At 40.3% G+C, this 27,700-nt stretch overlaps 1 protein-coding gene across 1 annotated transcript; it reads left to right on the forward strand.

Moving 5' to 3' along the window:
* Positions 1 to 15,142: 15,142 nt before the first annotated feature.
* Positions 15,143 to 19,517, forward strand: MC5R (melanocortin 5 receptor). Its single transcript, XM_037380963.1, has 2 exons — positions 15,143 to 15,404; positions 16,206 to 19,517. Exon 2 carries the CDS (start codon positions 16,288 to 16,290, stop codon positions 17,263 to 17,265), a length of 978 nt encoding a protein of 325 aa, XP_037236860.1. The 5' UTR covers positions 15,143 to 15,404; positions 16,206 to 16,287; the 3' UTR covers positions 17,266 to 19,517.
* Positions 19,518 to 27,700: the final 8,183 nt, after the last annotated feature.

The following is a 27,700-nucleotide window of genomic DNA, read 5'->3' on the forward strand; positions in this document are numbered from 1 at the left end:
CTGTGGTGATTGATTTTCTGCAGCAAGCAGTGGCCCTACAACGTATATTGAACCCTTGGATCTCTGTCAGATATAATCAGAATAAAGAAATAATACTACCTGCACAAGCCACAGGCAAACTTCTCTTATTCTCTTGCTGAAGAAGGGCAAAAAATAGCTCACAATTACAGTCAAATTTTACAGTTTTTATCACAACAGGTTAGCATGTAAGCTGTTACGTTAAAGAGAGGTTGTATACGAAGTAAGAGGTGCTATTCAGTGTGCCTGAAGATTTCACTACAAACAGATTAAAGAGGGTATAATACTAAAGCCACCCACTGCTTCAAGTGTTTTTCATACAAAAAGTCCTCATATGCCTCACAGAGGCTGGAATGTTTTACCAGGAAATAAAAGTGGAAGGTGGCATACAGCTGCATGAGAATGTGAAGAGGTGAAATGTAAAGAGGGTACCTATGGAAATTGTAGAGTCTGCTGTTGCCCCTCCACTTTGAAAGAAGCATCATGGAGAGCGCAGAGGGGTTATGATTTTTTGTGTGCTTGTTACTTCCATGGTAAGACTGTTTCATTCACACGTGGCCAGCTGGATACCTCAACTGCCAGCCTTACAATGCCAGCAATGAAAGCCACATTGTCTTATAGACTCTTTACATCTATCAAGTGACAGTAAATATTATGTAAGACAAGTTAGCTGACCTGTGCTTTTGCCTCATCTTCAGAGTACATCCTCAATTATAGCATACAGAGGTATAAATAGCATTGGAAAGGCACAGTTGAAGCCATCCTCAAGATCTTATGTGACAATGCAGGAAACCAACACCTTAGTCTAAATAGATTCAATATATTAACTGGACTTCAGACTGAGTTTCCAAGTAAGAAAGCTGAGAGTGGAATCAGTAAAGCACAATGCAGAAGGCGACTGTTCTTTTTTGTTTGGTCCTGAGGAAGGAGCTTATAAGACTTGCTCTACGCTGCCAGGATCCTAACACTGAATAAGTCCTCTTTATTCACCAATAAGGCCCAGAATGTCCAGTTCCCTTGACAAGGGTAGTAGCAATCAGATAGGGATAGCTTCTTTGTCTTAAATGTTTTCCAAGCCAGTACTTTGATAGAAAGCTCTTTCTTGGCTCCTTTTCAGGTATTTTTGCATATCTAATGTGTAATTGTTCCCTCTCTAGGTTGTGTGTGTGTTTCTGCCTTGGAGCAGACATGCAGTGGCAATCCAGATCTGTCTGGATATTGTCACTAGCAACCTATCTTGGAATAGAGGCTAGATTTCAGCACAGCGTGTGTAACTGGTTTTTTGTTCAACCTAAACAAAGAGTACTTCTATTGAGGCACTGCCCATTCATCAAGAGATTTCTTTCATTGCAAAAGAAATTTTTCTGTAAGTCTATGCCTACTTGCTCAGTTCTAGGAATTTTACTTGAAGACGATGATCACAGACAAGGTAAAGTTTGTTCTCTTTGCCTCTTCACATAATAAATTTTATTCTCTGAATTAAAGTGTAATAAAACCCAATAATTCCAATTTTTCTTAAGGGTAGAAATGCATTGTCTGGTTGTACAATTAGGCTGTGGTATTAAAGCATTATTATACATATTCTAGACTTGTATTAAGGTATTTTCCAAGTACAATGCTGTAATACTTTAAGTATTCTAAATTATGTTAATATAATCCCTCTTCTACATAGGCTGAACTCTGAGGGCATTAGCTTACTATTAATTATAAAAGAGTTTGCTTCATTGCCCAGTGGGCTTGCAATCAGCGTATAAGCAAAAAATAATAGATGAAATAGGATAACCCAAATAGCACCTAGAAAAGCCAGGAGTGTCAATGTCCACAGGAACATGGAGAAATCAGTTCTGGAAAGTACTTGCATGGGGTCTGGCTGGGTTAGAGTTCATAGCAGCCCATGAGGTGCTGTGCTTTGCACCTGTGGCTGAAACAGTGCTGATAACACACCAGTGTTTTGGCTATTGCTGAGCAGAGCTTGCACAGCATCAAGGCTGTCTCTGCAAACCACTCCTGCCACCAAAGGCCAGTAGGCTGGGTGTGGGCAAGAGGTTCGAGGGGTCACAGCTGGGACAGCTGGCCCCCAACAGATCAGATGGATACCCTATACCATATGATGTCGTGCTCAGCAGTAAAAGCTGGGGGAAAGGAGGAGATAGGGAGAACATTTCTGGTTGTGGTGTCTGCCTTCCCAAATAATCATTATGCATGGGCCCTGCTTTCCTGGAAAAGTCTGAACATTGACTGCCAATGGGAAGTAGTGAATGACTTCTTTTTGCTTTGCCTGTGTGCAACACTTTTGCTTTCCTTATTAAACCGTCATTATCTTGATCCATGAATCCTTTCACCTTTCTTATATTTTCTCCCAATCCCATGGCAGAGGGGAGCGCGAGTGGCAGGGTGGGTGTTTGGTTGCTGGCCAGCTGGCCAGGATCAACCCACCACAGCACAACAAAGCTGAATTTTAAGAGTGTAATGTTTTTAGAAATTATGTTTTAAAGCACCTTACTGGAAATAATATAAAAAGGTCTGATTTTTTTTAAAGATGACTTGTTCAACAGTCCTTGAAAACCAGGTTCCTCACAACTGGGCATACAAAGTCTTTCTTAAAATATCCTGCATGCAATAATGACTACATAAAGCCTCTCTCATTAGCTGCCAAAATGATTTGTGTGCTGATACTTGAACATCAATGTGTCCCACAGAACAAAAGTAATAAGATGAGCAAGTTTAAAGTCTATGATCCTCTTCCTCCTTATGGCAAAACAGTAAGTTAGAAGGCTGTAGGAAAGCTTATTACTCGTGATGACCTTTGTGTTATGCTTCTGTTCTCCATCTACGGAGTAGCAGTACAATGTGATCTTTCACAGCTTCTGCAGTCTTGTCTTCTCACAAGTGCCTGTAATCATTACATTGGTCTACATCATCACAAATACACAGAATAATTTTTTGCCTCTTTGAGCTCCGATTAAACACTTGTATTAAATATTAAAGATTCTGTTTATCATTGCAGTGTTTTAAGTTTCAAAATTTGGTGGCTACACGATTGGTGTAACCAAGTGACAGAGCTGGGGTGCAGCATGATTCTGACTCTTGGTTTTGTGCAGGCAATTAGCTGTGGACGGGGAAGATGTTAATTACTGTAGTTAAGAAGAATCTAGATGTTTTTTGGCAATTTTGCAACGTGATTTCAGTGCTAGCTTCAGTGGAGCAGGCAGTTTTGTAGCAGATTTGTCCTCATACTACTTTACTCATTGCTCTTCCAACTTCAGCAAAAGAAGTACAATATTCAGTGTTCTTTATTCACTGCAAGAAACAGTTTTTTGGCCAGACTGGAATCACTTGTTATTTAATTTTGTATTTATTACATGTCCAGAAAGAAAAACAAGCAAGTAAGAGAAAAAATAAGCAACTATTATTTTTTCTTTCACATTTATATATACATTAGAAAATACTGTGCAGAAAATCATTGAATTGTTGTGCTGGTTTTGGCTGGGATTAAGTTAGTTTTCTCCATAGTAACTAGTATGGGGCTGTGTTTTGGAGATTTGTGCTCGAAACAGTGTTGATAACAGAGGGATGTTTTACTTACTGCTGAGCAGTGCTTACTGCCAAGGGCTGTTCTGCTTCTCACCCCACCCCACCAGCGAGCAGGCTGGGGGGGCACAAGAAGCTGGGAGGGGGCACAGCCAGGACAGCTGGCCCCAGCTGACCAAAGGGATGTCCCATACCATACGGTATCATGCTCAGCATATAAAGCTGGGGGAAGAAGAAGTGGGCGGACGGACTTTTGGAGTTTGTCCTCCCAAGTAACCATAATGTGTGATGGAGCCCAGCATTCCTGGGGATGGCTGATCACCTGCCTGCCGATGGGAAGTAGTGAATGAATTCCTTGTTTTGCTGTGCTTGTGTACAGGCAGCCACTCTGTACACAATCTGAAAATTTGCAAGCACTCTCCTTTCTTGAAGGACAAGTCCATTTTGGTCCAGGACTTGTAGTCATAGAGGGCCACGAAGGTAGTGACTCCACTAGCCAGTGCCCCGGCACGCTGCGGTGAGGTGACTGTGTTGGAGGTGTTGAAGCCTCCAAAGAGCTTAGACTCAGCAGCCATGGTCCCAAAGGAGCAGCTGGGGGTGCAATGGGTGTCAGGAGTGGCTGCTTTACTTATTAAACTGTCTTTGTCTCAACCCACAAGTTTTCTCACTCTTACTCTTCCTATTCTCTCCCCTATCCCCCTGTGGAAGAAGGAGTGAGAAGCTGTGTGGGGCTTAGTTACTGACTGTGGTTAAACCATGATAATTGTATAGTCTAAAAAAGAGATGAGGAAGCAAATCTATATTACTTCTAGAACATCAGTAAGACAACCTACCATTGAAGAGAATATCTGATTTTACGCTTCTACACTGCAATAATGGCACCCACATGTACTCAAGGATATCAAAGAAAACTTGGTAGTCTCTTTTAAAGTAAAAACATTTAAACAAGTCTGAAATAAATGAAGATTATCCTATGCAAGCCTTTTCAAAGCTATGTAAGGGAAGCATATGGAGTAGAAAGCTTGAAATCAAACTACAGTTGTGAATGCATGGGTTGTTCTTTGGTGTTAATAGTAATATTGGCTTTTTTTTTTTGTAAACAACAAATCAAGTGCAGTTAGTACTAAAAGGAAAAGTTCACACAAAAAGGTATTTAGCTGTAGCAATTGATTTCAGGGGAAGTGCCAGAGCACAACTCCTCCAAAAATGCGGAAAGGTGGTGTATTTTAAGCAAGATTTCAGCATCAGGCCTAGAAGGTGGTTTCTGTGCCCTTTAACAACGGCAGGGAATAACAGGCTGAACAAATATGTAATTTCTCCTCTATGAGGTTGTGTGCAAGCAACCAAATGCTCAGTTTCACCCAGGGCTTCCTTATAGACAGCAGCAGTTTTGCATTAGTACCACCAGTTATGTGAAAGCGGTACAGCTTCTCACTGGAGGTGTAGTTGTATGTTACATCCAAGTATGGATGCAAAAAGGCAGATGTTCTACACAGAAACATCTCTACCCATTCAAGTACAACAAGCTGTGCAAGGCGACAGTATCCTAATAAAGATGTCTAGTTGATACATCTTTTTTTAACTAGGTGAAGAAAACTGAATTGGAATTTGATCTTCCCGTCATGATTGTGTGCATTTCCAAACTTCAAGGCTTTGGAATATTATTTACAGCTTGGTGTTCCTGGTCTTGCTCCTGCCGGGCCAGCACTGCTCACTTGGGAAGCTAGAGTTTGTCTTTTTAACCATTGCACTCTGTCTGATGTATTTTCTATGATGGTTACATTGAGCTTGGGATTGTTGTAGGTGAAATAAATTTAGCACCAGGCTGAATTTGAGCCCCATAAATATGGCCTCGAGCAACGTGTTGGAAGAGATGCCTACCACTTATTGAACAGCCTCAGGGCCTGAGCCCTCAGTCAGGGCAGTGGCGCCTCCATCACAGCCCTCTAAGGGCAGGGCCTTCAGCCCCAAGCCTCCTACTTCCCAAGGGATAAGACTTGCTCATCTGACTACAGGACTGCTGTCACAGGCACTTTTTTGAACTACACCAAAGTGAACTCTCTGGAGCTGGAAAAGGACCAAACAAGAGTAAGTCATGATATCTTAATAGTAGCTGGTCATTAGGACCTCCTCTGGGAGCGGAGAAGCTGGTATTTTTGACCTTGTTCCCTGGACAAAGTGTTTTATCGTTGTTCAATTAGAAACACCAACAAACCTCAAAGTATTCAACTCTTCTTCCTCTCAAATAAGTATATGATCTTTCAGGCAGCTAATTGTTATGGTTGAGTCTGGGTCAGGAGAGTAGGAAGACAATTATCATTACCATCCTTCTGCTAAGGGCAACCGCTTCATTGCCTTCATCTACTAATTGGATCCCTCACTTAAGTAAGCTTTCCCTGAGCTAGCTCACCCCCTTGTTAATTGTGCTGTGCTTCTGTAAATACAAAAAACCAAACCCATTTGCTATGCATCTGTATTCCTGTTAACCAATTTAGTTTGGTAGTGCACACATCAACAAGTGAGATCCGTCATATTTATTTTATCTGTATGTGAAAAACATTTAAATTAGCAGAACAGATCTGGTTTCTAAGGCTGTGGTTTGGCACAGGTTTCCTTTGGTGTCTGTGCCAGCTGCAACAGTTTCTGTGTCCCATTGGTCACTTTTTCCTCCTGCTTGTATTGCATGGGTCTATATGTGAATATATAGACCTAGACTTCAAATTTAGCAGAAAAATAACCATCCTTTTAAAAGGCTACTTCTTTTCAACTCAGAATGTTCCCTGATCCCATTTGCCTTATGGCTTCCAAGTGTTCCTGCTGGCATGGCCAGTGTGGAGGCCAGGCTGAGAACTGAAGGCTGCTTGAGCGACCATAAATGTGGAAATAAATGGATTTCCACTCGTGGCATACTGTGTGCATGCTTTTTTAATGGTTTCATTTTCCAGTCTTAATTTGAAAATGATAATTTTCAAATAACTTCAGATAACTTCAAATAACTTCAGATAACTTCAGCTATGCCAATTATTATTTAGATAATTATCAGATAACTTTAGTTATGGCAAAGAAATAAGAAGGTTGCAACACCCTCCCCAAACCAAACAAAATCCTAAGCCCTCTGGCCTCACATGCCATTATATTTTCATAAGGCTGGAAAATATATAGGGCCAGGTTTTCTAAAATGTGTGCTTGGAGTTAGCCTTCAAGTCAATATTTAGTGACCCAAACATATGTCTTGAATTTTGAAAGCAATGCTTATTCTGCTGTTAATGAAAAACTATTCTGGAATGCCTTTTGGAAAAAAACAATTCAATGAATGCATAGGACAACTTCAAAACCCACAAATATTCAGAAGTAAGAATAAAATAAAAAATGGGCTGACAGAATAGGAAGAAATTTTTTTAAATGGGCTAAAATATTGAGATCTAATATATTTTGGTTTTATTGACTGTGTAGTGAACACATTTTCACATGGAAAAAAGCCTTATTATCACAACTGGAAGTAGCTGGCACATTGGCCTGCAATATTAAAATTGGCAAGGTTCTAAAAGCTAAGGGATGTAGGAGCTGTGGTTTGACATAGCAGTAAAGTTAATGTTCTGATCCTCTGTTAGAAATCTGGCTGTGATGCAAAGCTCTGATGCAACACAGACTCATTCAGCTGGTTCAGATTTCTTTAAACAATTTTGACGGGTTGACTTGATGCTGGCATGCTTTATGGCTGTGCTTGAATTGCCTGTCTACCCTGTTTTAACTTTATGTCAAGTCAGGCATTGATCATCCATCCCATTGCAGGGCATAAACTCTATGTTGTTTGCTAAATCCAGCACAAACCTTCAGGATGAAAACATGTCTTCCACTGAGGCAGGTGTTCTGAACTTTTTTTCACTGTATCCTCTGATTTATATGAGCATGTCTTCGTAAGAATTTCCCAGTGCCTTCCTGTTATTCTCTGGGACTTCACAAGCTCATAAATTTAATCTCAAAATAATGGAAAAATACATTAAAAAGAAGCATCTAGTTACTGACAATTTTTTACTGTCTTTTAGGAAGACTCTAATGAAGATGAAGAGGTGGACATTTCATTAGTTGATTAAATTATCTTTCTTATATTATGAATTCTATATTAATATGAAACTTTCATTTGCCTTTGCATTTTTAATCAATTGTTGTATTATCTATAACTGAGAAGCACTGCAATTTTCCCCTAGTCTTGTTTAGTCTGCTGAGAATAGACTTCTACAAACCTGAAAGAGAAGGCTGTCTTGCTGTTTCATTTTATTATTATTATTGTCACTGCATCAGTAGCAGTTAATTTTAACTCTCAGCACCAAAACCAGTACTTGGTTGCAAACCTCCAATTAACTGGACATACTTGATGAGAAACTATTTTCTCTAGTTTGCTCCTCACTGCGTATTAAAAGATCCAACTGTCCTACTGTTAAGGCTGTCTTCAAGTTGGGAAGTATACTTTGTGTTTCCTGTTTTTCAGAAGCAATGATATCACTGAACTTGATAATGTTGGTACTGCAGGTCATTATTAATTCTGTTACTAAACCTGAGATGTCTGCTAACCAAGTGCTTGTCTTTCTCATTGCTGGAAATTAGGCTTCTTCTGTTTCATCCTAGTGTTTGAGTAAAAGCTTGTGAACTTGCCCCACCAGCAGATTGATTCCCTGGAGAAAAGTCAGGAGACTTGCAATTCCTGATTCTTCTAACCTTTCTGAAACTTTGGATTAACTTGTTTGTCCCCTTCTCTTGAATAAAAAATACTTACATATATATAAGTTGACTACACTGCTACTACTTTCCCTGAAACCAAAGTTAATTCTTTGCTCCTCCTTTGTGCATTCCTAAGTAGCTGTTCAGACCATAGTTGTCCCTGCTGATTTTCAGGGAATTTTTCATATGAGCTAGTCATTGACAGACCAGGATGTATCAACAAAAATATACTTGATTTTGCTAATTAGAGCCATGTTCTATAGCTGCGTGACATAACTGACATTAACGGAGTTAGACTAATGGGGGCAATCCTTGCGGGTCAAACTTCTGTAACAACGTTGGTGGTGGCTCTGTATGTCCATGGGAGTGTACATGGAGTACAAGCGTAGCCACTAGAACTAGAACTCCATGGTATTTTTGTGGTATCAAACTGCTGCTCCATCAATGTGGAACAGCAACTCCCATCATGGTGGTGATCTGCGGTAAGGTCTGCACAACTGCATCTTCCCTCCTGACTCCCCAGTGATTTTCTTGAAGAGTGCTTGAGCTTTCTGCCTGTCAGCCCTGGAGACCTTGAAAGCTGGCCACTCAAATACAGATTCACAGGAAAAAAATAGATTTTTCCTTAAGATTAAAGCTTTAACTTTTTTTCCCAGAAGTTTGAACTGTCTGTCTTTCATCCTCCAGATGGAAGTATTTCAATCCCAGGTTTCAACTAGCCATAGAGTTTGAGGTGCATTTTAGGCATTCAGCATCTTTTATAAGCATGAAGGTCACTTTTTCAAAGATGCATTTTTTCACCACTTTGAAGGCTGTGATGTTTAGCTAACATTGACCTCCATACCGCAATAATTGAGGAGCCGAGCAAGAGGTAGTAAGAAAGATTGTAGATGCTAAGCAATTTTTGCTTTTTATTTATCAGCAATCAGAGACAGCATGAAGAAATGTAATTCAGTTGAGAAATCACAGCATAGTCCAGCTTTGCTTTTGCAGAAATTGATTTCCCAATTGATCCAATAGCAACTGATTTCTTGGAGACACAAATCTGCTAGCCCTCTTAGCCTGAAGGATTAACCCATGCCCTGGGATTTCTCGGTTATTTTAGTTAGAATCAGAGCTTGCTCTAGAGGCTTCCCTCTGTCTGAAATCATACTGGATTTCTTCTGTTTGGTATGTTTTGGGGGTTTTTTTTGTTGGTTTTTTTGGGGGGGGAAGGAGAGAAAGAAAGAAAGAAAGAGAGAAAGAAAGAAAGGAAGGAAGGAAGGAAGGAAGGAAGGAAGGGTTTTTTGGTTCATGTTTCAAAACCTGTCAAAAAGAAATTATCTTCTGGTTGTCTTTTATAATCAGGCACTTTGTAAGCCTAGGAAAACTAGAAAGCTGCAGCTTATTGGCAGCCTCACTAAACCAGTACGACAATAATTTTCTCAAGTTCTGCTTCACTTTTAATACTGGCTTAGACACTAAATACAATAGGGCTTATGGTACCTGTTTTTGTGAGGGATTAGTGGTGCTTGGAATTTTAAATGCTGTGAATCTGGGAGGCTCATGAGAGTCACTTGATTTTTGTATGTCAGCAAACAGCTTACCATCACGGACAATGCTTTAGTGTAAACTGGTTTAAGTTCTCACTGATACAACTGAATGCACTGGTTACTTCTGTATAGAAGCCAATAGTCTGGGTTCAGATGTGATACTGAACTTCTTTCCTTTCTGCAGATCTGTTTGTTTCTGGCTAACAAAATTTGTCTTTTTAATTTTGTTATCTTTGCAATCAGCCATAACAATACTCCGTATTTTCACTTCTTGTCAGGTGAATGTTAGAGAAACAATAATTTCTGTTCCTGAAATAATGTTGCTTATTTCTTTTCTTTCAGCATACAGCGATTAAAAAAGTCCTGACATTAAAATAGGATACTGTATATTGCAAGTCTTTGTTGTAGGAAAACCGAGAAAAAGTAGTGTAGTAAGGGCTTTTAAGAAAAAAATAAGCTCTGAGCTATATGGTTATTATTTAATTCTCATTCTGGTGCATTTAGACACCTCATTAAATAGGAAGTAACTTGCATTTTTTATCAACCTAAACAGAGAGTGAGGAAAGAATCTGTATGTCAGTAGAGAGATGTCAGATTAGCACTGAAAACTATCTCTAAAGAGGGAAAACTTGATATTGTTGTCATGGTGTTCTTGCAAATTGCCTGGGTAGTATGTATATCTATGTTTAGTTGTCGTATGTATTGAATCAGAGACTTGCCTAGATAGGAACCGTATGCACACATTGCTGCATCTGCAATTTTGCATGTGTAGTGATGTTTCTTTGTGGGTATAGTGAACTAATGATTATTCTCACTGTACATCTTCTTGAGGTTGTCCTTCAGCTTCTTTGGTATCTTTTCATACCTATGCTGGGCTAAAATACCAACACCTAACTATGGAGACAGCACAGGACAGAAAGACACTGAGTTGTTAGGGCTCTTTGCTCAAGTCAAGCAGCCAGCCCAGGACTGTTATTGTAAATGCAATGATGTGCTCAGACACTCTGTGCAATGCATGTTTGTATATGAATTTGTTCACATTTGTTTCACGAGGAAGAAGCAAACTCTAAAGTGGGGAGCTCACAACTTTGATGAAAGTTAAGGAAAGGTGGAGTTAAGCTGCAAGAGAAGCCAGAGCTGGACCATGAAGGTAGACAGCAGAAAAACAAAGCCTGAATTTTATAACTGGTCTGTATCTTGGGAATGTGTGAAACTTTAGGGAAGAAGAATGGTGCTTGTGTTTCTGATCAGGCAGGGGAGGTTTAAGATTTAGTGTCTGGGGCATGTGCTAGTGATGCTGGTGAGAGGAATAGCATGGCTGGCCTGTTCAAGCCGGTCCTTTAGAAGCCTTTGCCATCAAAAGGAGACCTGTTTCCTCAGCCAAGATAAATAGTTGGTAGGCTGTCATCACAGGGCAGGCCTGTTAAAATGAGTGCGCCTCACACTGGTCCCACCTGAAACAAAATGAGTCTTAGGCTGGGCTACTTCTTAGATCCTGTCAAGAAGAGTGCAAAAAGAGTCAGCTGGTTCTTCCTGGGAACATATGTTGGAGCACATCTTCAATAGTCTCTCCAGAAGTACAATCTGCTTGTGAATATGTATTGGTAAATGGGTGACTGGAAAGTCTACCTGGCAGCTAATGTACGCCTAGCACTGGTGTTACAAACAGGGCTGGAAAAATAGTGAATTGTGAATGTGAATTGGCAGTTGGACTAGATGATCATTGTAGGTCCCTTCCATCTGCACTATTCTATCAGTAACATCTAGGGCTTTTCTGCTCAATATTAGAATATAATTTACTGAAGATTGGGTATGATACATCAGCTTTCACTGAATTGCTGGTGATCAACAAAGTTAAAATGTTCAAATGTCCAAGTCTCACTGAGGAGATGAATTATACAATAAATTAGCAGCATTGTTAAACAAAAAAAAAAAGAAAAAGAAAAAGAGATGGTCATGCAGAAGCATTTTATGAAGAAAATTAACAATGTGCCTTTAATGTTCACCTTTGCTGTACTGCAAGATCTTCTCTGTGGTCCAGCAAGACATACTTTCCTTTCTCTTGTAGAAAGTAGTATCAATAAGAACCTGCTAATTTTGGTTTTGGTGTCCCCCTGTCCCCAGTCTGTTTTTCCGTTATTGAATTACCCCTGCTTTCTGTCAGAAAGTTTCTGTGGTCTTTCATTGGTCATCTGTGCTTTGTGGAGTCTGCAGCTAGCACTTCTGTTTCACCAGGTCTGTTACTGCTGACCTGTGCGCTAACAAATGGTTAGGGGATGATTCATTACTGGAATTAGCTTCTGTTATAAGGCACAAAAAAATGATGATTACTAAACCTCTTATTACCCTTGTGAAGTTTAGGGCCTGGCTAAAATATTGTCCAGTTTAGGTTATTAGGATATGCCTTTCTAAAATGCCTTTTATACTGTATTGCATCTTTCTCTGCTTTCTACTCTGATGTGAGAATCACCACTGCTAGGTACTAACTGGGAGCAGCCAGAGATTATCTCAAACCATTTTGAAGGACTCGGATGAAAGGGGTGATGGTCAGACATGCCAGTGCAGTCTTATTAAGTATGGCTAATCCTACCCTTTTATTTTTTATCCCAATTAATTGCCTGTCTTTATTAAAGGCTAACTGGATGGTAATGCTGGGGAGGTAACAGTGGAGATTTTCATGGGGCTTAGCCAAAGCTACTCAGCACTGAAGTCAAGAGAAATAGTATTCTCAGTCTGAGAAGTTAGAGAACATTTATGTGATTCAAATGCAGAGAAGGCCACCATCTTCATCATTGTTGGTGATCCATGAGTTATCTCTTAGTCTGAGAGGATCCTCTGTGGCTCTGAAATACTATGCTAATGACAGCTTAGGCATAATTTCATAATTAGGCCAAGAATACCAATCCAAAGCTACATTATGAAGGACAAATGTATTTTCATCAAATAGATAAAAATAGCTACAGAAGGACACTGGGCCTAAATTGTTTCAGTGTATTAGCCCTAGACAAGCTGGGTAGATATGTATTAGTGTCAGTAAAATTCTTCTCTGAGTCTGTTAAGATTAGCACAGATTAATACCAGAATGCATCTGAGCGTAATAAGCTCTTCTTACAGAAACTTCTTCAGAGGCATGCTGTACCACTGGCCTCATTTACACATTCATTGATAAAATCAGTCTCTTGCTGTCATGAAGCCAGCATGCAAATCCCTGACGGTTTTGACAAGATGTTAACTTGGCCTACAGGTCAGGGTAGGCATGGCCACCCTGTCCCGGTGGAGGTGCTGAGCTGCTGAGCGAGGGGAGCTGTGGTGTGACAGCTGGTGATGCTGGTGGCAGGCAGGGGCTGGGTGTTTCGTTTCTGCCAGCGGTGCTGTCACGGCTCCCAGTCTGGGCTCCCAGTCTGGCGGCTGCTGCAGCCTTCGAGGTGGGTATGCGCCTGGGGCAGCTTTCTGCTCTCTGTCACACAATAGAAAGAAACGACATGGGAACGCAACAGGCCCTGACATCTCTTTCTCTCCTGCAATCCTGTTTTACTTCTTTCTTACGTTCACTGTTGTCTTTCTTGGGGCACTCTTGATCTTTTTTGCTAGAGCCCAAAACAAACACTTGGTGAGTTCAATAGAATAGGGACGTTAAGCTGTTAGCATTTTCCTTACACCAGATAAGGTGTTACATGAAGTACCAAACAAAACACCTTTTCCTAAAGATGCATTTCAGCATCCCATCTGGGATGACCATGGACCTCAGGAGTACTCCCAAGGGCTCCAGACCCAGGCTTCTTGGTGTATGACTGAGCTATGCTTGCTCCTACGTGGCAGGGAGAACTGTGTACCCACACCCCAAGTCCCCATCCAACCTCTTTTCCACTTTTCATCTGTGGAAAGAAAATACCAATGCAGGCTTTGCAATGAATGGAGTACTGTTTGCCCACACTGGCAGTCCAGACATGATTTTTGTGGCCTCAGAAAACAGCAGACACCAACCTCTTTGCAGAGATAATTTATTTAACTGAACAAACAAAAGAGAGGAGCACCAAGATGATGAACATCTGAAAGACCAGCCTATTTAGTCAGGAGTCCTCCAGCTGGAAGATGAAGCCACTCTTGGATTCTTCCCAAGAGAATCCAAACCCCTTTACTTACATACCCCTTTACTTAAAATCCTTATAACCCACCTGCATGCCTCCACCCACTGCTAATTGGGTGTCCCTTCAGTTACTTGCTTGTCAAACTATAATGCTTGTAGGTGTTTGCTGCAGAAATATAATGATAAAAAACTTTTCTGGGGAGGAGGGAATTTTTTTTTCCATTTTATTCTCTAACATAAACAAACTACTTCTATATCACTACCCCAGCTTCTAGGCAGGTGATTTTTCTGCAGCCTTTATAATATAAGGGAGTTTCTTTGTCTAGCATAGACACTTGTATAGATGCTTTTATATACTATGAAAAAATCCCAACACCTTAATTTGCAGAAAGGTGATGATTTGGAGAAGCAGAGACTTTTTATCTCAAGTTAACTGCAAATCCTGCATGGTATTTGACTGGTTGGCTAGCGGATAACGTAAGGGGCATTTGGCAGTGTCAGGAAGGTGTGTGCTTTGCATTCCTTGGTCTTTGTACAGAAGCAGAGCCCATTTGTTAAAGAAAAGGCTCACACTGATTTTGCCACCTTTTGGGTAAGGCCCAGAATGAGCATCAGCTGCCTGACTGCTAGACCCAGAGAGGGACTTCAGCCATTGCAGTACTGAGCTCAGAGTTTACCAGCTCTTAGACCCTGTGAAACCTGGGGGAATTCACACCCATGTCAGGAAGCTCTGGCTCCCCGCACGATGCACTGTGTACTCCTTCCATGTCTATATTGAAATCTCTATTCTAGCAAGCGGACTGGAACACAAACACTTATTTGTTCTATTTTTTCACACAAATTACCCGAGTTATATCTTCTATTAGTGGTGAGACAGGCTTGACAGTATGTCCCCTGCATTTTGTAACAGTGTTGTTCTTGCAAAATTATAACTGTGAATATAAGACAATTGCTTCTAACAGTGATAAGGCTCCCACTTCAATAACAGTCTTCTGCTCTTATCTCTTTTGGAGTACTATTGCAGTATGAACTTATTGTCTGTGAGTATTAGCCACAGCACAGAAAACAAGAAAGAAATGTGTTTGGAAAGGAGCATGCCTAGTGCTTAATACTATAAAAAGCTCATAATGAATTTTAGATCAGAAACACTGTTCCGTTAGAAAGACAAAAGCAGACCACTAGATGGTGGTAAAAACCCAAGCCTTTGCTAACAAAACCTGTGAAAAGAGAAGTTCAGAGGGGCAAAGAAGGGGAGGAGGAGCTACAGTTTGGGTACTGAAGTCATTATTGCTTGGAGTCTATAAAAAGGCAGTTGCACAGTAAGTAATTTATATATGGTCAGCCTTGACTCTACGGATTTACTCATTCCTTTTTCTCTGTTTTTGTCACCTCTTCCTACCAAGGAATCCCGAGCCCCAGATGTCAGGTGAGGAGGGGGCTGAAACTTCTGCTCTGTGGAGGAAAGGTTGCAGGCGATGAAGAGCAAGAGCAGCTGAAGGAACAGCTCTGGTAAATAGGTACAGTTAATTCTTGATTACAAATAAAAGGTTACTTTTAAAAACTGAGCATTAACTTGATATGCTTTGAATTTTATTTGCAACTGTCAGCTTTAAGTGTTCCCCTTGTTAAGAATCTGATGGCTTACAGCTTTGCCCTGAACATTGCAAAAGTGCACTGAATAAAATATGATCTGAAATAGAGAACTTTTATTTTTTAATTACAGAATTCCACCCATACCAATTCTTAATTCATAACCTTAGTGTACCCTGAAATGTATGGATTTGTCTTCATTATGTCAGCATGTTAGTATTGCACAGGTAAACTGTTTATAACACAGTTCATGTGAACTTAAGAAGGACAAAGGTCAGGAAAGCATTTAAATCTTTTCCTGAAAATGTTCAATTCTTAATTGTGGCAATAATTTAAACTTTGGTATGTTGTATTCCAGTGAGCAGGTTCTGCTGAACCTAATACTATATCTTCCTGCATTTCTGGGGTCTGAGAATTGAGACTTTGAAAACTGTTTGTTGTTTGGTGTTCAGCAGAATTTCCAGGACATTGTGCTCACTTCTGCAGGACAGAATAGAATAAACAAAACTATGAATGAAGAGTGCATGAATCTCTTTGCTATCTATCCTTACTGTGAAATTAAACCACAAATTAACAAAGCTCTGAGCCAATCAGAGATTAATTTAGAATCAGTAGAGGAATATGGCATGGAAGAAATGGGATGTGTACAAGCCAAATTAAATAGAAATGGGTGATATTTGTTTTGTCAACTTCTGCCTGTTCTCGTCATGCTATATTTTTTTTGGCAGGGTCTTATGCCTTTTGGAAAATGCATTTATCACACTCCTTGGCAAGTCCCTCAGAAAGAACAGAACGTGTTTGCTTCCAGAGATGAACACGTCCTCTCAGCTGTATGTTTCTGAACTAAACCCGAGTGCCTCTGGTAGCAACTTTACTGTGCCTACTGTCAAGAGCAAGTCATCGCCATGTGAGCAAGTGGTCATTGCAGCTGAGGTGTTCCTAACTCTGGGCATTGTAAGCCTCCTTGAAAATATCTTAGTTATATGTGCAATAGTTAAGAACAAGAACTTGCATTCACCCATGTATTTTTTTGTTTGCAGTTTAGCAGTGGCTGACATGCTGGTTAGTGTGTCCAATGCTTGGGAGACCATAACGATATACTTAATAAACAATAGACACATAATTATAGAAGATACCTTTGTTCGTCATATAGACAATGTCTTTGATTCAATGATCTGCATATCTGTGGTGGCTTCCATGTGCAGTTTGCTGGCTATAGCAGTAGACAGGTATATCACTATCTTCTATGCCCTACGTTATCACAACATCATGACAGTGAAAAGATCAGGGCTTATTATTGCATGCATCTGGACCTTTTGTACGGGCTGTGGCATTATCTTCATTCTTTATTATGAATCAACTTACGTGATCATTTGTCTCATCACCATGTTTTTTACCATGTTGATCCTCATGGTCTCACTGTACATCCATATGTTCCTCCTGGCTCGTACTCATGTGAAGAAAATAGCTGCTTTGCCTGGGTACAACTCTGTCCGTCAAAGAACCAGCATGAAAGGAGCCATCACTCTGACTATGCTTCTTGGCATCTTCATTGTTTGCTGGGCTCCATTCTTCCTTCATCTCATCCTGATGATCTCCTGCCCTCAAAACCTGTACTGCGTCTGCTTCATGTCTCATTTCAACATGTACCTCATTCTCATTATGTGCAACTCAGTGATTGATCCCTTGATCTATGCCTTTCGTAGCCAGGAAATGAGGAAAACCTTCAAAGAGATAATTTGTTGCTATAGCCTGAGAATGGTCTGTGGGTTATCCAACAAGTATTAAGAAAACAAAACCAAACCAGGGAAGTGAATGGAAATGCAACATCTTGCCACATCTTGTTATTCTGCTGAAATGCCTATAGAACAACTTTCTCCGTTTAGCTGTCATGATTTCTGCAGCCATCAGAAACCATTTTTAATATGTTATTTTGCCTTTCTTTCCCTCCACACACCTCTCTCACAGTGGTAGTAGGTGTTGCTCCATGCATTTGTATTACAGGGAGAAACAATATTTTGAATCTCATTTAACCTACTGAAGAATGGATCTTACGAGAGGATTATACAGGGAAAGCCTTATTTTGCTTTCTGCTAAATGCAATGTGTGACCTGCCATGCAAATGAGCCCATCAGCCTCTCAGTGTGTATTTCTCTTTATAATCTTTGTCTCTCTAGATAAAGCATGGATTATTTTGATGCCCAGAATTAACAGGTTTTTTTGCTATTTCCTTCTGAAGACATAAAATCAGAGAAGTAGCTCCAGTTATGAGGGTTCACATACCTCGCTCAACAGTCATAACCAAAATATGCACATATCAGCAGTCTCATATTCCAGTCATAACTGTTACTGTCATGTGTTACGTAAGAGGACAGTGTTACCACGAGATTTTCCAGGTTGGATACGGTACTTTGTCGTATCTCACTGTATGTGTTCTTGTCGCTGTGGGCTAAGATGTACCATAGGTGGATTTTCAGGCTGAATATGAAGACTGAGCTGAATCTAGTTTGTCTAGTTTTTTTATTCCCCAGGCTAGGGAAGTGAAAGGTACATTGCCTCTAGATGGTCATGTCACATTTTGTGGTGATGGAAAGACTAGGTGAGTGGCTGCCTTTATGTAGACATTAGAAAAGTGTTTCAGCTAGAAGTAGCTTTTGTTACTGAAGAAAGCTGCGCTGTAGATTGCGTCTTTCAAGCTGGGAGAGCAAAACAAGTTTGATGGTCAGAAGGCATAGCAGGCAATAGCAAAACAGGGATTTCAAAACCTCAGGCACATGTAGCAATAACAGAGTCCTGACTTTTGTTCCCCAAACAAATAATTTTTGTCTTTATTGAGAGGATTCTGAGGTGAAACCCCCATGCCTTCTGTGTGGATAATTCACATCTAATCATGCTCTTATAAACATGCTGCTCTGCAACAGCTGTGTAATGTACAAGATACTGGATTTATCACAGATAAGGAAGTGCAACTGTGGCATTGATTTCTTGATGCTAATCGATGGTACATATCTTGCACTACGATATAAGCTAAGAAAATATTTCAAGGTACCCTACTGACTAGATATCAGAAAACAGCTTGGAAAGATGAATTATTTCTTCCAAAAAGCTGAAAGAATAGCCCTTATTATACTTGGTTTAGGCATGCTCTAAAACTGTTGTTGTCAATAGAAGGACTATGATTGATTCTATGGGCCTTAGGCTATACCTTCAAGGTGGAAGTCCTGATTAGGTGTTACGAAAGTTTTTTATCATAACAGTGGTTAAACATGGGGACATGCGCCCAACACTTGTGCAATCTCCATCCTTGGAGATATTCAGAACTTGGCTGGACACAGCCCTGAACAATCTGCTGTAAGCTGACTCAAACTTTGAAGGTGGCTCTGCTTTGGGTGATTGGGAATGGATGGCATCCAAAGGTCCCTTCCAGCCAAAGTTATTCTGTGATCTCATGAAACCGTTTGTATATTATGATAAAACTATCATTTTTTCCCCTCCTAATTTAATCTGTTTTATAAGAAGAATTGTAAAATATTCTCCTCCACACATTTAGAAAGATAGCATACATGAGTGGGAATTTTATTCTCAGTGGAGACACCATATTAAGTTGACTGTAAATATAATGGTTATATCAGTGCACTAAGTGCTGGAATCTTCCTTCAGCTGTATTTGAAAATGTGATTTCAGAGGTATTTGTGGTCAGTAGTGAGAATCTTGCCTTGTTTCAGTCCACCTCTTAACCCTATCTATAAATAGCAGCTAAGAATGGGCTCTTGCTGCTATGAATATTAATAGCAAAAGGAGACAGTTCAACTGCATAGTGAAAAGCACCAGCTGATTTTGTAAATAATTCATTAAATCTTCACTATGTATTGCAAATAAGACAGTCTTGTACATAATTGTAAATCAACAAAGAGGAAGCCAAAACTGTAATAGCTTTGGGTATTTTCTTGAATTGTACATTACTTTCTTGTTGGAATTTTATTTGGTGTATAAACACAGACATATGAAGAAACTATTAAACTGGATTGCTGGAAAACCCACTATTATTTGTTATTAATTGTAATGTGTCTACTAACTTTATAGATTATTGACAGAGGGAATATTACATTACAGGCTTTCACTTCTCAATTTAAACAGATGCCTTATTAAGAAACACATTCCGAGAGTTACAGATTAATACAATGTATTTACATTCATACCTGTGGTCCTCTAGGTGTCAGCACGACATCCTCAGTATAAGTCTTACAGGTGGGGGAGCTAAAACAGTTTAAGGGGGAAATGAAAGTATTTTCAAGAACAGGCTAGAAAAGTTCCTGCAAAAAACATGCTGTTCACACTACAGGAATAAACATAAAATACATGCCTCTGTGGGGCTATGACATGTTTAGCTGCAGAATAAAACCACAATTTAGCATGCTTTCATTTCTGTCAGAGTTTGGAAAACACTATGTATTCTGATAGATTGGGACAAGCAAGCATTGTCTGTGTATGTATGTGTATGACTGTCAAAGGAGAGTCATGAAAAAATTAGCTGCTAGGCTGTCATTGCACCACGTCCCCACAGCTAATGATACTACTCTTGCTTATATAGCCAGTCATTTACAGTTTATTATCAGTCATTGGAAAGAGGCTTAAATCACACTATTTCTGTCCCAGAGCTCCGAACTCAACTTCTATGGCCCAGTGCTACTTTGATGACTGAACACTTCACTGCTTCTAACTTGTGTGTCACTATTTTAAAGTTTTTAATATAAAATTATTCTGAACTCACTCCTGTTTCAGGTGGGGTCAACTTCTATAAACTCATCCGCATTTTAAGTAGATTAGTAGGAGCAGGGAGAATATTAAAAAAACCCCAACCAATCCAGCATTTCTAGCTGCATCAGAACCTCACCTAGCAAAGCAGAAGACTGGATTCTTTAATCTATAATAATGCAAAGGGTGGTTGATGGTAGGCAAGTTGCTCTGCTTCCATATTACACTGAAGTACTTCATATGTTGCTCTAAGTTTTGCTTGCTTTAGTAGATTGAAGTAAAAGGTTGGCTTTTGCAAATGATGGCATTGCCTGGATAATTCTCTACCCAGCATACTCCTATACTAGCATTAGGAAAAACTGAATCTTTTTTCCAGGCCAAGGCCACAGTAAAATACTTGCAAATACTAGTTTTGCAGCAGCATTAGCATCTCCTTTAACACAAAACAGTAATAACTGAATGGAACAAAGAGACAGTATGTATGATCCTGGGCTTTATGATCCTGCTTCCCAAATGGGCACAGTCTGTCACAAAGGGCTCTAACTACTGAGTACTACTACCTGCGGACCCGGGCTGCAAGCGAGGGGTGATTGCTTTCAGCTCTACAACCTATAGGCCTGCACCATCTGTGCCACCAGTGTCTCACTGCCTTTTCAGAATGGGTTGCATGTTCCCACTTCTTAGTCTTTTGCTCTTAGAAAACCTTCTCTGAGTGGTGCTCTGGAGTTTTTAGTTGTGTTTTTCAGGAAAATATGCAAAATAAGTGCAGAAACCACAGGAATTTTCTGAGCACACAGACTTTAAGAAGGCAGAAAAGGTTTATACATCGTTGGGGAAGCAACCAGCTCCCTCACACAGTCTGGTCTCTGAAATCTCAAAGGACTCTGTTCTGTCTCCAAAGTCTTGTTGGAGATTCTGCCTCTCCTTCAGTGAATCCTCCTCTTTGCTGCTGAGCTTCTTGTACAGAAGACCAGCTCATGGTGACCACTGCTGTGTTCAGGGATTGTAACTGACAGTTCCAGACTTCAGCTGTGTTCATTTGCATGCACAGTGCCCCTTCTGTTTGGCAGGGTGGGTGAATAAAGTATGGGAACATGGATGTGGAAATGGGGATCCCCACATCAGGGACAGAGTCATGCAGGCTGCGGCAGAGCTGCCTGTGTAAGTTCCATGCTAGGTTATCTCCACGTCCTTGTTTTCTAATCTTATCATGTGTTACATCCTGAGCTGTGTGCATCTCGGATACAGCTCGTTATTCATACAGGACAGAAAAGGAGAATCCGCGGTATGTATATGTGTGTCTATACTTACATACATGCCTACATGTGTATGAGTTCTTACAAATACAGAGTACAATCGCAAATGACATCTGCATATGAAATGTATATGAGAAGGTATAGTTTCTCTTTCTGCAACCGTTCTGTTCTTTGTCATCCAATTATTTTTTATACTACTTTCCAGTTTGCAGCTTTTTTCTCACATATTTCCTCAACCTGTGAATGAACTGGCAACAGTCTAAATCTCAAGCAGAAAAGAACCCTCAAATCCTTTTTGCATCCTGAGCTTTTGAAAATTATAGTGAATCAGTGTGACAGAACAAAGAGTTCTCCTAGCACCTGTCACACTAAACATCTAGTAAAATCTGGATTCTTATGGTCCTTAAGCACTATCCCTAGAACAGTTTCTTCTTGAGCTGCTTGCATAAAAACCCCTAAGAATGTGCACTGAGCACTGAGAGTGAAGGGTTTCCACCAAAACAGAGAGCAGCTGTTTAGGGGAATTATACAAAATTCGGACTGTATATGGTAATCGTCTGGAATGCCCTTACAAGGTACCGTTTAGGGACTTCTTGGGCAGGAGGTTGTATTTAAAGCTTTGTGACTGATAGCTCTCAATGAATGTTTCTTATACGAATTTACCTAATCACTTTTGGATCTCTTTATACTCATCTGCAATGTCGATTGCAATAAATTCTACAGTTTAGATATGCTGTGTGGAAAAATGTTGGTTTTGTGTTTTTTTTCTCTCATAAAACATCTGCTTGGAAATTTTCTTCAAGGCCTCCAAGTCCTTACATTGTAAAGAAGATAAATAACTGGTCCCCTTCCACTTTCCCTGTGCCATTCATTTTCCTACTCGCCTATATACCCTTATAAAGTTTCTCTTTTCCCACCAAGCATCCTAGCATATTTAATCTCTGCTGGTATTTTCATACCTTGTTGTCCTTACTTTGTTTTCCTAGATCTCCTATATTCTTTCTGACTCAGGGAGGACAAGATAAGCATAGAATAATCCAGATATAGGTGAAAACTAAATTTCCACAGTACCAGATGCTGCTGCATGTTTTGCTCTCTATTCTTTTCATACGTATGTGACAACATACTTCCATTTAGTACAGCTTGATCCATAATTTGAAAAAAATCAAGATCTCTAGAAGAATTCCCTAACTGCAAATGCTCATAGGAACACATACTCTCTGTTCCCTAAATAGGCTTACATTTTCAATGGTGAGGGCTTTGGTCATACGCCAGCATGTAAAACATGCCAAAAATACGATGCTTAGGAGTGTTTCTGTGTTTCCAGGTCCAAGTACATGCCTTGACCATGTCCCAGCTCTGTAGCAGAACTCATCTGATGGACACAGCTTCCATTTGCCTACCTCTGATGTGAGGGAAGCCTGGCCACAGAGGCTGGAAGGGCCTTGCCATGTGTCCCAGTCATACTCTGGGTGGCTGAGGATCAGGGACCCCAAGTTCAGACACAAACTTCTCCCAGAAGCCCATCACTTCTTTGAGAGGGTTAGTAAGAATGTCATTTGCACAGCTACCTCCAGATGGGGATTTGTCACTTCTTTCAATTATACCTGATTAAACCACGGCAGGACTTGGAACTATAAGCTTTGTATGCTGGCTCAAGACGATTTTCAAAGGCATCAAATGAATATTTTTGATGCCTTGTTGCATAAATGCCCTAATTAACAGCAACAAAACAAAACACATACCCACAAAGAAAATGGGATTAATTTTTCTCTGTAGTTTGCCAGTTTTTAACAAGACACCATTACTTTTGGCAAGCAGTAAGTGGTATTGCCCATGAATTACCTTTTTCACTGTCTTTTGTGTCTTGCACCAAAACTCTGTGCCTACTTCAACTACCCTGAAAAAATGACCCTACGAATACCTATCATTTTTGTATTATGCCTTTTGTTTGTCATAGCTTTGCTCTGAACTGCTGTCTGGAAAGCTTTGCATGGGTTTTGTGTAAAGACCTAAATCCCTGAATTCCTATATCCCAGCGGTTCATAGTGCTGGGATGGATTTACATAGACCTTACTATTATTTCCGCTTCACAGGTTCCTTGTGCTTTTTAAAGTCAGGGGAATCTGTCCAGCATACTTTTCCTTTTGAAAGGTAGTAGAAAACATTCCTATACATTAACATTGTCTTAAAGCTATAGCAGTATAATTATTAGTTGTGCCAACATTGACCTGAGCTCAGAGATAACATCGCTGAAACCAAAAGTAGTTTTTTTTCGCAAAAGTTTTTTCTAGAGGATGTAAAGAGTCTTGGCTATAACAAGGAGAGGAAATTCCCGCTCTCTGCATGTAGAGTGGTAGATCAGTGGTGGAGCTTGAGGATGAAATCTGTTTTAAGTTCACACTTCACTCTTCAGAGGGTGAAGATGAATTGCCTTTTCCTGCTGTGAGGGCTGGGCTGTATTAAAAAATGTCCTAGTAGACAAACTGGTGCCAAATTCAGTTTTAGAAAGAGTCAGTGAGTGCTGGAAACTTGACTGAAAGTCTGTGTGAAAGACCCTCACCAGGTGTGACTGAAATCCATTCCACTGAAGTGACTTGTAAGACATATTCTCACCGCAAAGACATATAGTAGGAATTCAGGATGTGGTAGCTCGCTAGCTTCTTCCTCCTTAGAAAGGAAAATAACACTATTTTAAAACATTAGTGGAAAATCAGTTTTTCAGCAAATACAGTTATTTATTTCTCATGTTTCTCATACCAAGAACCTCTTAGCTGTCCATAGCGGGCCCCTGGGATCCAGTGCTCTGAGGGGGGGTCTGTGCAATTTCAGCTTACAGGGAACCTTCTTAACTCACTGGGAAAAGGTAGGTTAAACCTTCGACTTCTCCTGGGCTTAAGGGCTCTCCTTGATAATCGCAGTTTGTAAAGCAGGTGCTTAAAAAGCCCTTCTTTCAAATGGCAGAGGAAAGAGATGAATCTCTGATGGCAGTTCATGTCCCTGCATAAAGTGCATAAAAAATGAAGAAGTAGGAGGTAAGTCCTTGAATGAAGTCCAGGTCTTTCATCTCACAATGAAGCTGATAAATATTCTGGTTTTCACTATGAAAAGGAACATCAGCACAGCCACCTCTGAATCTGGAGGTGGATTTTTAAAGGAAAACTTTGCAAAGACAAAAAGAATATTTGGTGTGTAGGCTGCTGTTTTCATTACACTCTGGAAAAGCCTGACAGTCCCTCTGGTGAAACAAGTGGAGAAATATCTTCTTGGTTAATTTTGACTGGACTTTTTTTAAGATAGTATCTGTGGTCTGTAGCCCTTGGTGCCTCTGCTGCTCAAAGCAAAGGTGCTCAGCTTCCAGAAAACTGGAAGGCGCAAGGATTTTAGGCATAACAAGTGACATGTGGATTTAGGCACGCAGATCCTCATTCAGTTCCTTGATTGTGTTGGCCACGTGTGTGGCTCCAGTCATGTGCAATTAATAACTGAACTTAGCCACGGGATTTTAAGCAACACATTAGAACTATATTTAGAGTGGGGGATATTGAAAACATGTCCAGCTTAATTGGAAGGGAATGGAAAAGAGGAAAGCTGCCCTAGAGCTACCTCATGACAGACAGCCCTGGCATACAGACAAGTGGGGGATCAAAGGCCTGTTGCACAATGTAATGAGCAAATAGATGACAAATACAATGTTAACTTTGGTGGAACCTTTAGAGAGGAAGACAGGCGATACAAGGAACACTGTGCATGTTTCAGGTGACCTTTTGTTGAAAATGTCAGTTAAAAGATTGTACCGAATTTATAAAGAAAGTAATAAATAACTGGACTGAATAATGAAGGGTTTAATGCTCAGGGATGAACCGGAGCAAAGACGCAGGCAGGCTGGACACTTGGAATTACACATACTTTAAAATTTTACTGTACTAATAATGGCCAGTGTTAGTGCTGTGAAAAAATGCGTCTAATGACAAGAATGTAGCTAATAAAAATGAAGGGAATTTGCAGTGACATCATGGAGTTGGTAGAGGAGAGGCCCTGTGGAGACTGCTCCCAGACCTCATCCTCAGCCAGCACTACCGGCAGCAGGTCCCCCTCACCCACACCTCAGCCCTGGGAGGGGGTGTCTGTGGGGTCCTGACAGACATGCACTTTGGAAGAGATTTAATAAGCCTTCTCCACAGAAGAACAGGGGTGACTTTAAGCATCTTCAAATTGATTTTTGTTTTGTTTTGTTTTGCTCTGCAGTTTACCTTTCTATGATATTTTTGGTCTTCTAGCTTGACTGGGTAAAATCACTTCAGAACAGAGATAATTGAGCAGATATTTAAAATTCAATAGCATCTCCCTTCTGAGTCTCAAAGTATTTTGTGAACAAATCTCAAACTATTGCTGCAAGGTTGCTTGCAGAAGCATCACCCTGAGGGTGAAGGTAGAGAACTAAAGATGAGGTTTTGTTTCAAGAGTAGATCTCCAAAATACAGATTTCATCCCTTTGCAGTTAAGTAGCAATTCTCTGAAGTTACTACACAATCTGAAGAACTGGGCTTCAAGACACCAGAAAGACATCCGCGGTGTAACATAGGGTGGCAGGATAGTCCCAAGCTTAGCTCCGTTCTGTACCAAATCTGAGAAAAAGTGTTATGCCCTGTGCTGTGGAACCAGCCCTGACTCTGGGGGCCCCACTGGGCTGCAAGGTCAGGCAGGGCATTCCCTGCTTTCAAAAAGTTTATTTCCAGCCCTGACTCTTCCTCCTCTCCTCTGGAGCCCAGACACAGTGAGAGCACAGGACAAAGTACTCACATACCAGTGCAGTGTTTGATGATGAGGTTGCTCCCTCAGGGGATAAAGACATTTGGGTGTATTCCTTTTATTTTTCTCCTAGTCTCTGTGCTTTGGTCAATAGCCTGTGAGTGGCATCTTTGTAACAGGCCCAGAATCACTTTGCAATGTGAAAAACTCTGAAGCAACAGCTATGATCACTGCAATGAACAGAGCTCAAACAAATAAATGAATACATTGCTAAAACATAGGTTAAGGACAAGGAGTGGGACAGGATAGGAAAGTGCCTGGAGGCTTTTTCAAACTGGGAGCACTTTGCACAGTAGTAAGACCTCCTAATGCATATGCAATATGAAATACTTGTACTGCATAGGACTGTCCTCTGACAACAAACCAAATACAACACATTTTCTTTATTAATTAACTGAAACAGTCACAGTCAATAGGATTTCAAGGCTTAAGGGTGTCATTCATTGCTACTGACTTGGATGTTAGCAGTAGACTTAGCTGATAGGTAAGGTAAGGTTTTATTAGACTAGTATTGCTTTTCTAATAAGCCAAGCTACAGGGGAAGCACACTTTAAAAGTTGTGCTTGATGGGTTTCTGCATTTTCCTATGGATGTTTTAATTTAAGTTTACTTTCATTATAATATCTGCTTTCATTTAAAATTCTTTTCAAACAGGGCAACTTTGTATGGCAGAGGTGGGATATCACTAGTACAAAGATATAGCAAAGTACCTCTAGACTGAAGTGACCAATGTGATTCAACTTGACAAACTATTGATTCTTCAACTTAATCATTTTGCCACTGGAATTCCTACCAGGTAGTGATGCGAGCGTTTACAGCCACCTTCTTCCAGTGTTGCCTGTAGTGTGGGGCTGAGTAGTTCCAGAGGGAAGCGTGTTCAGACTGTATGGCTCAAGGGCTTAGAGAGGATGCTGGTACTCTAAAAATGTTATTCATTATGGAAATGTCCTGGCAAAACCTCAAATAAGGCAAAGACAGAAGCTTGTGTCAAATTTTCCCTGTTATTTTCTGAGGCAGTTAGAAAATTCTCTGTAAGAAAAGGGAATTCAGAATACAAAACACCATTTCTTACTCTTGAAATGAGCAAATACATGGAAATCAGATGGAGATTTGTTAATGACATCCATAGTTTTAAGCTAATATTTTGCTCCAGCTTGAGGTGTTTATAAAACCAATGGAAGTGATTTTTATTCTACAGAAATTATTTTTCTTGTATAGGGTAGGATTCACTTAAAAATCTTTTCTACCCTAGTAAGGCACATTTGACTGCCAGTTTGTTGAGGGCATTAGGGCTGTTGCTGGTTAGCTGTCAGTGACCCTCTGCTGCTGTTTTGTATTGCTTGTGCTGCAGGTGAGGCAGCTTTTTGTTGCACTTTAGATGCTTTTCTTTCATTTTACTC

Source organism: Falco rusticolus, chromosome 3, assembly GCF_015220075.1.
Source record: "Falco rusticolus isolate bFalRus1 chromosome 3, bFalRus1.pri, whole genome shotgun sequence".
NCBI classification, from domain to species: Eukaryota; Metazoa; Chordata; class Aves; order Falconiformes; family Falconidae; genus Falco; species Falco rusticolus.

Excerpts from the sequence above, each read along its gene's own strand:
- MC5R (XM_037380963.1), top strand. The coding sequence starts at position 16,288 with ATGAACACGTCCTCTCAGCTGTATGTTTCTGAACTAAACCCGAGTGCC.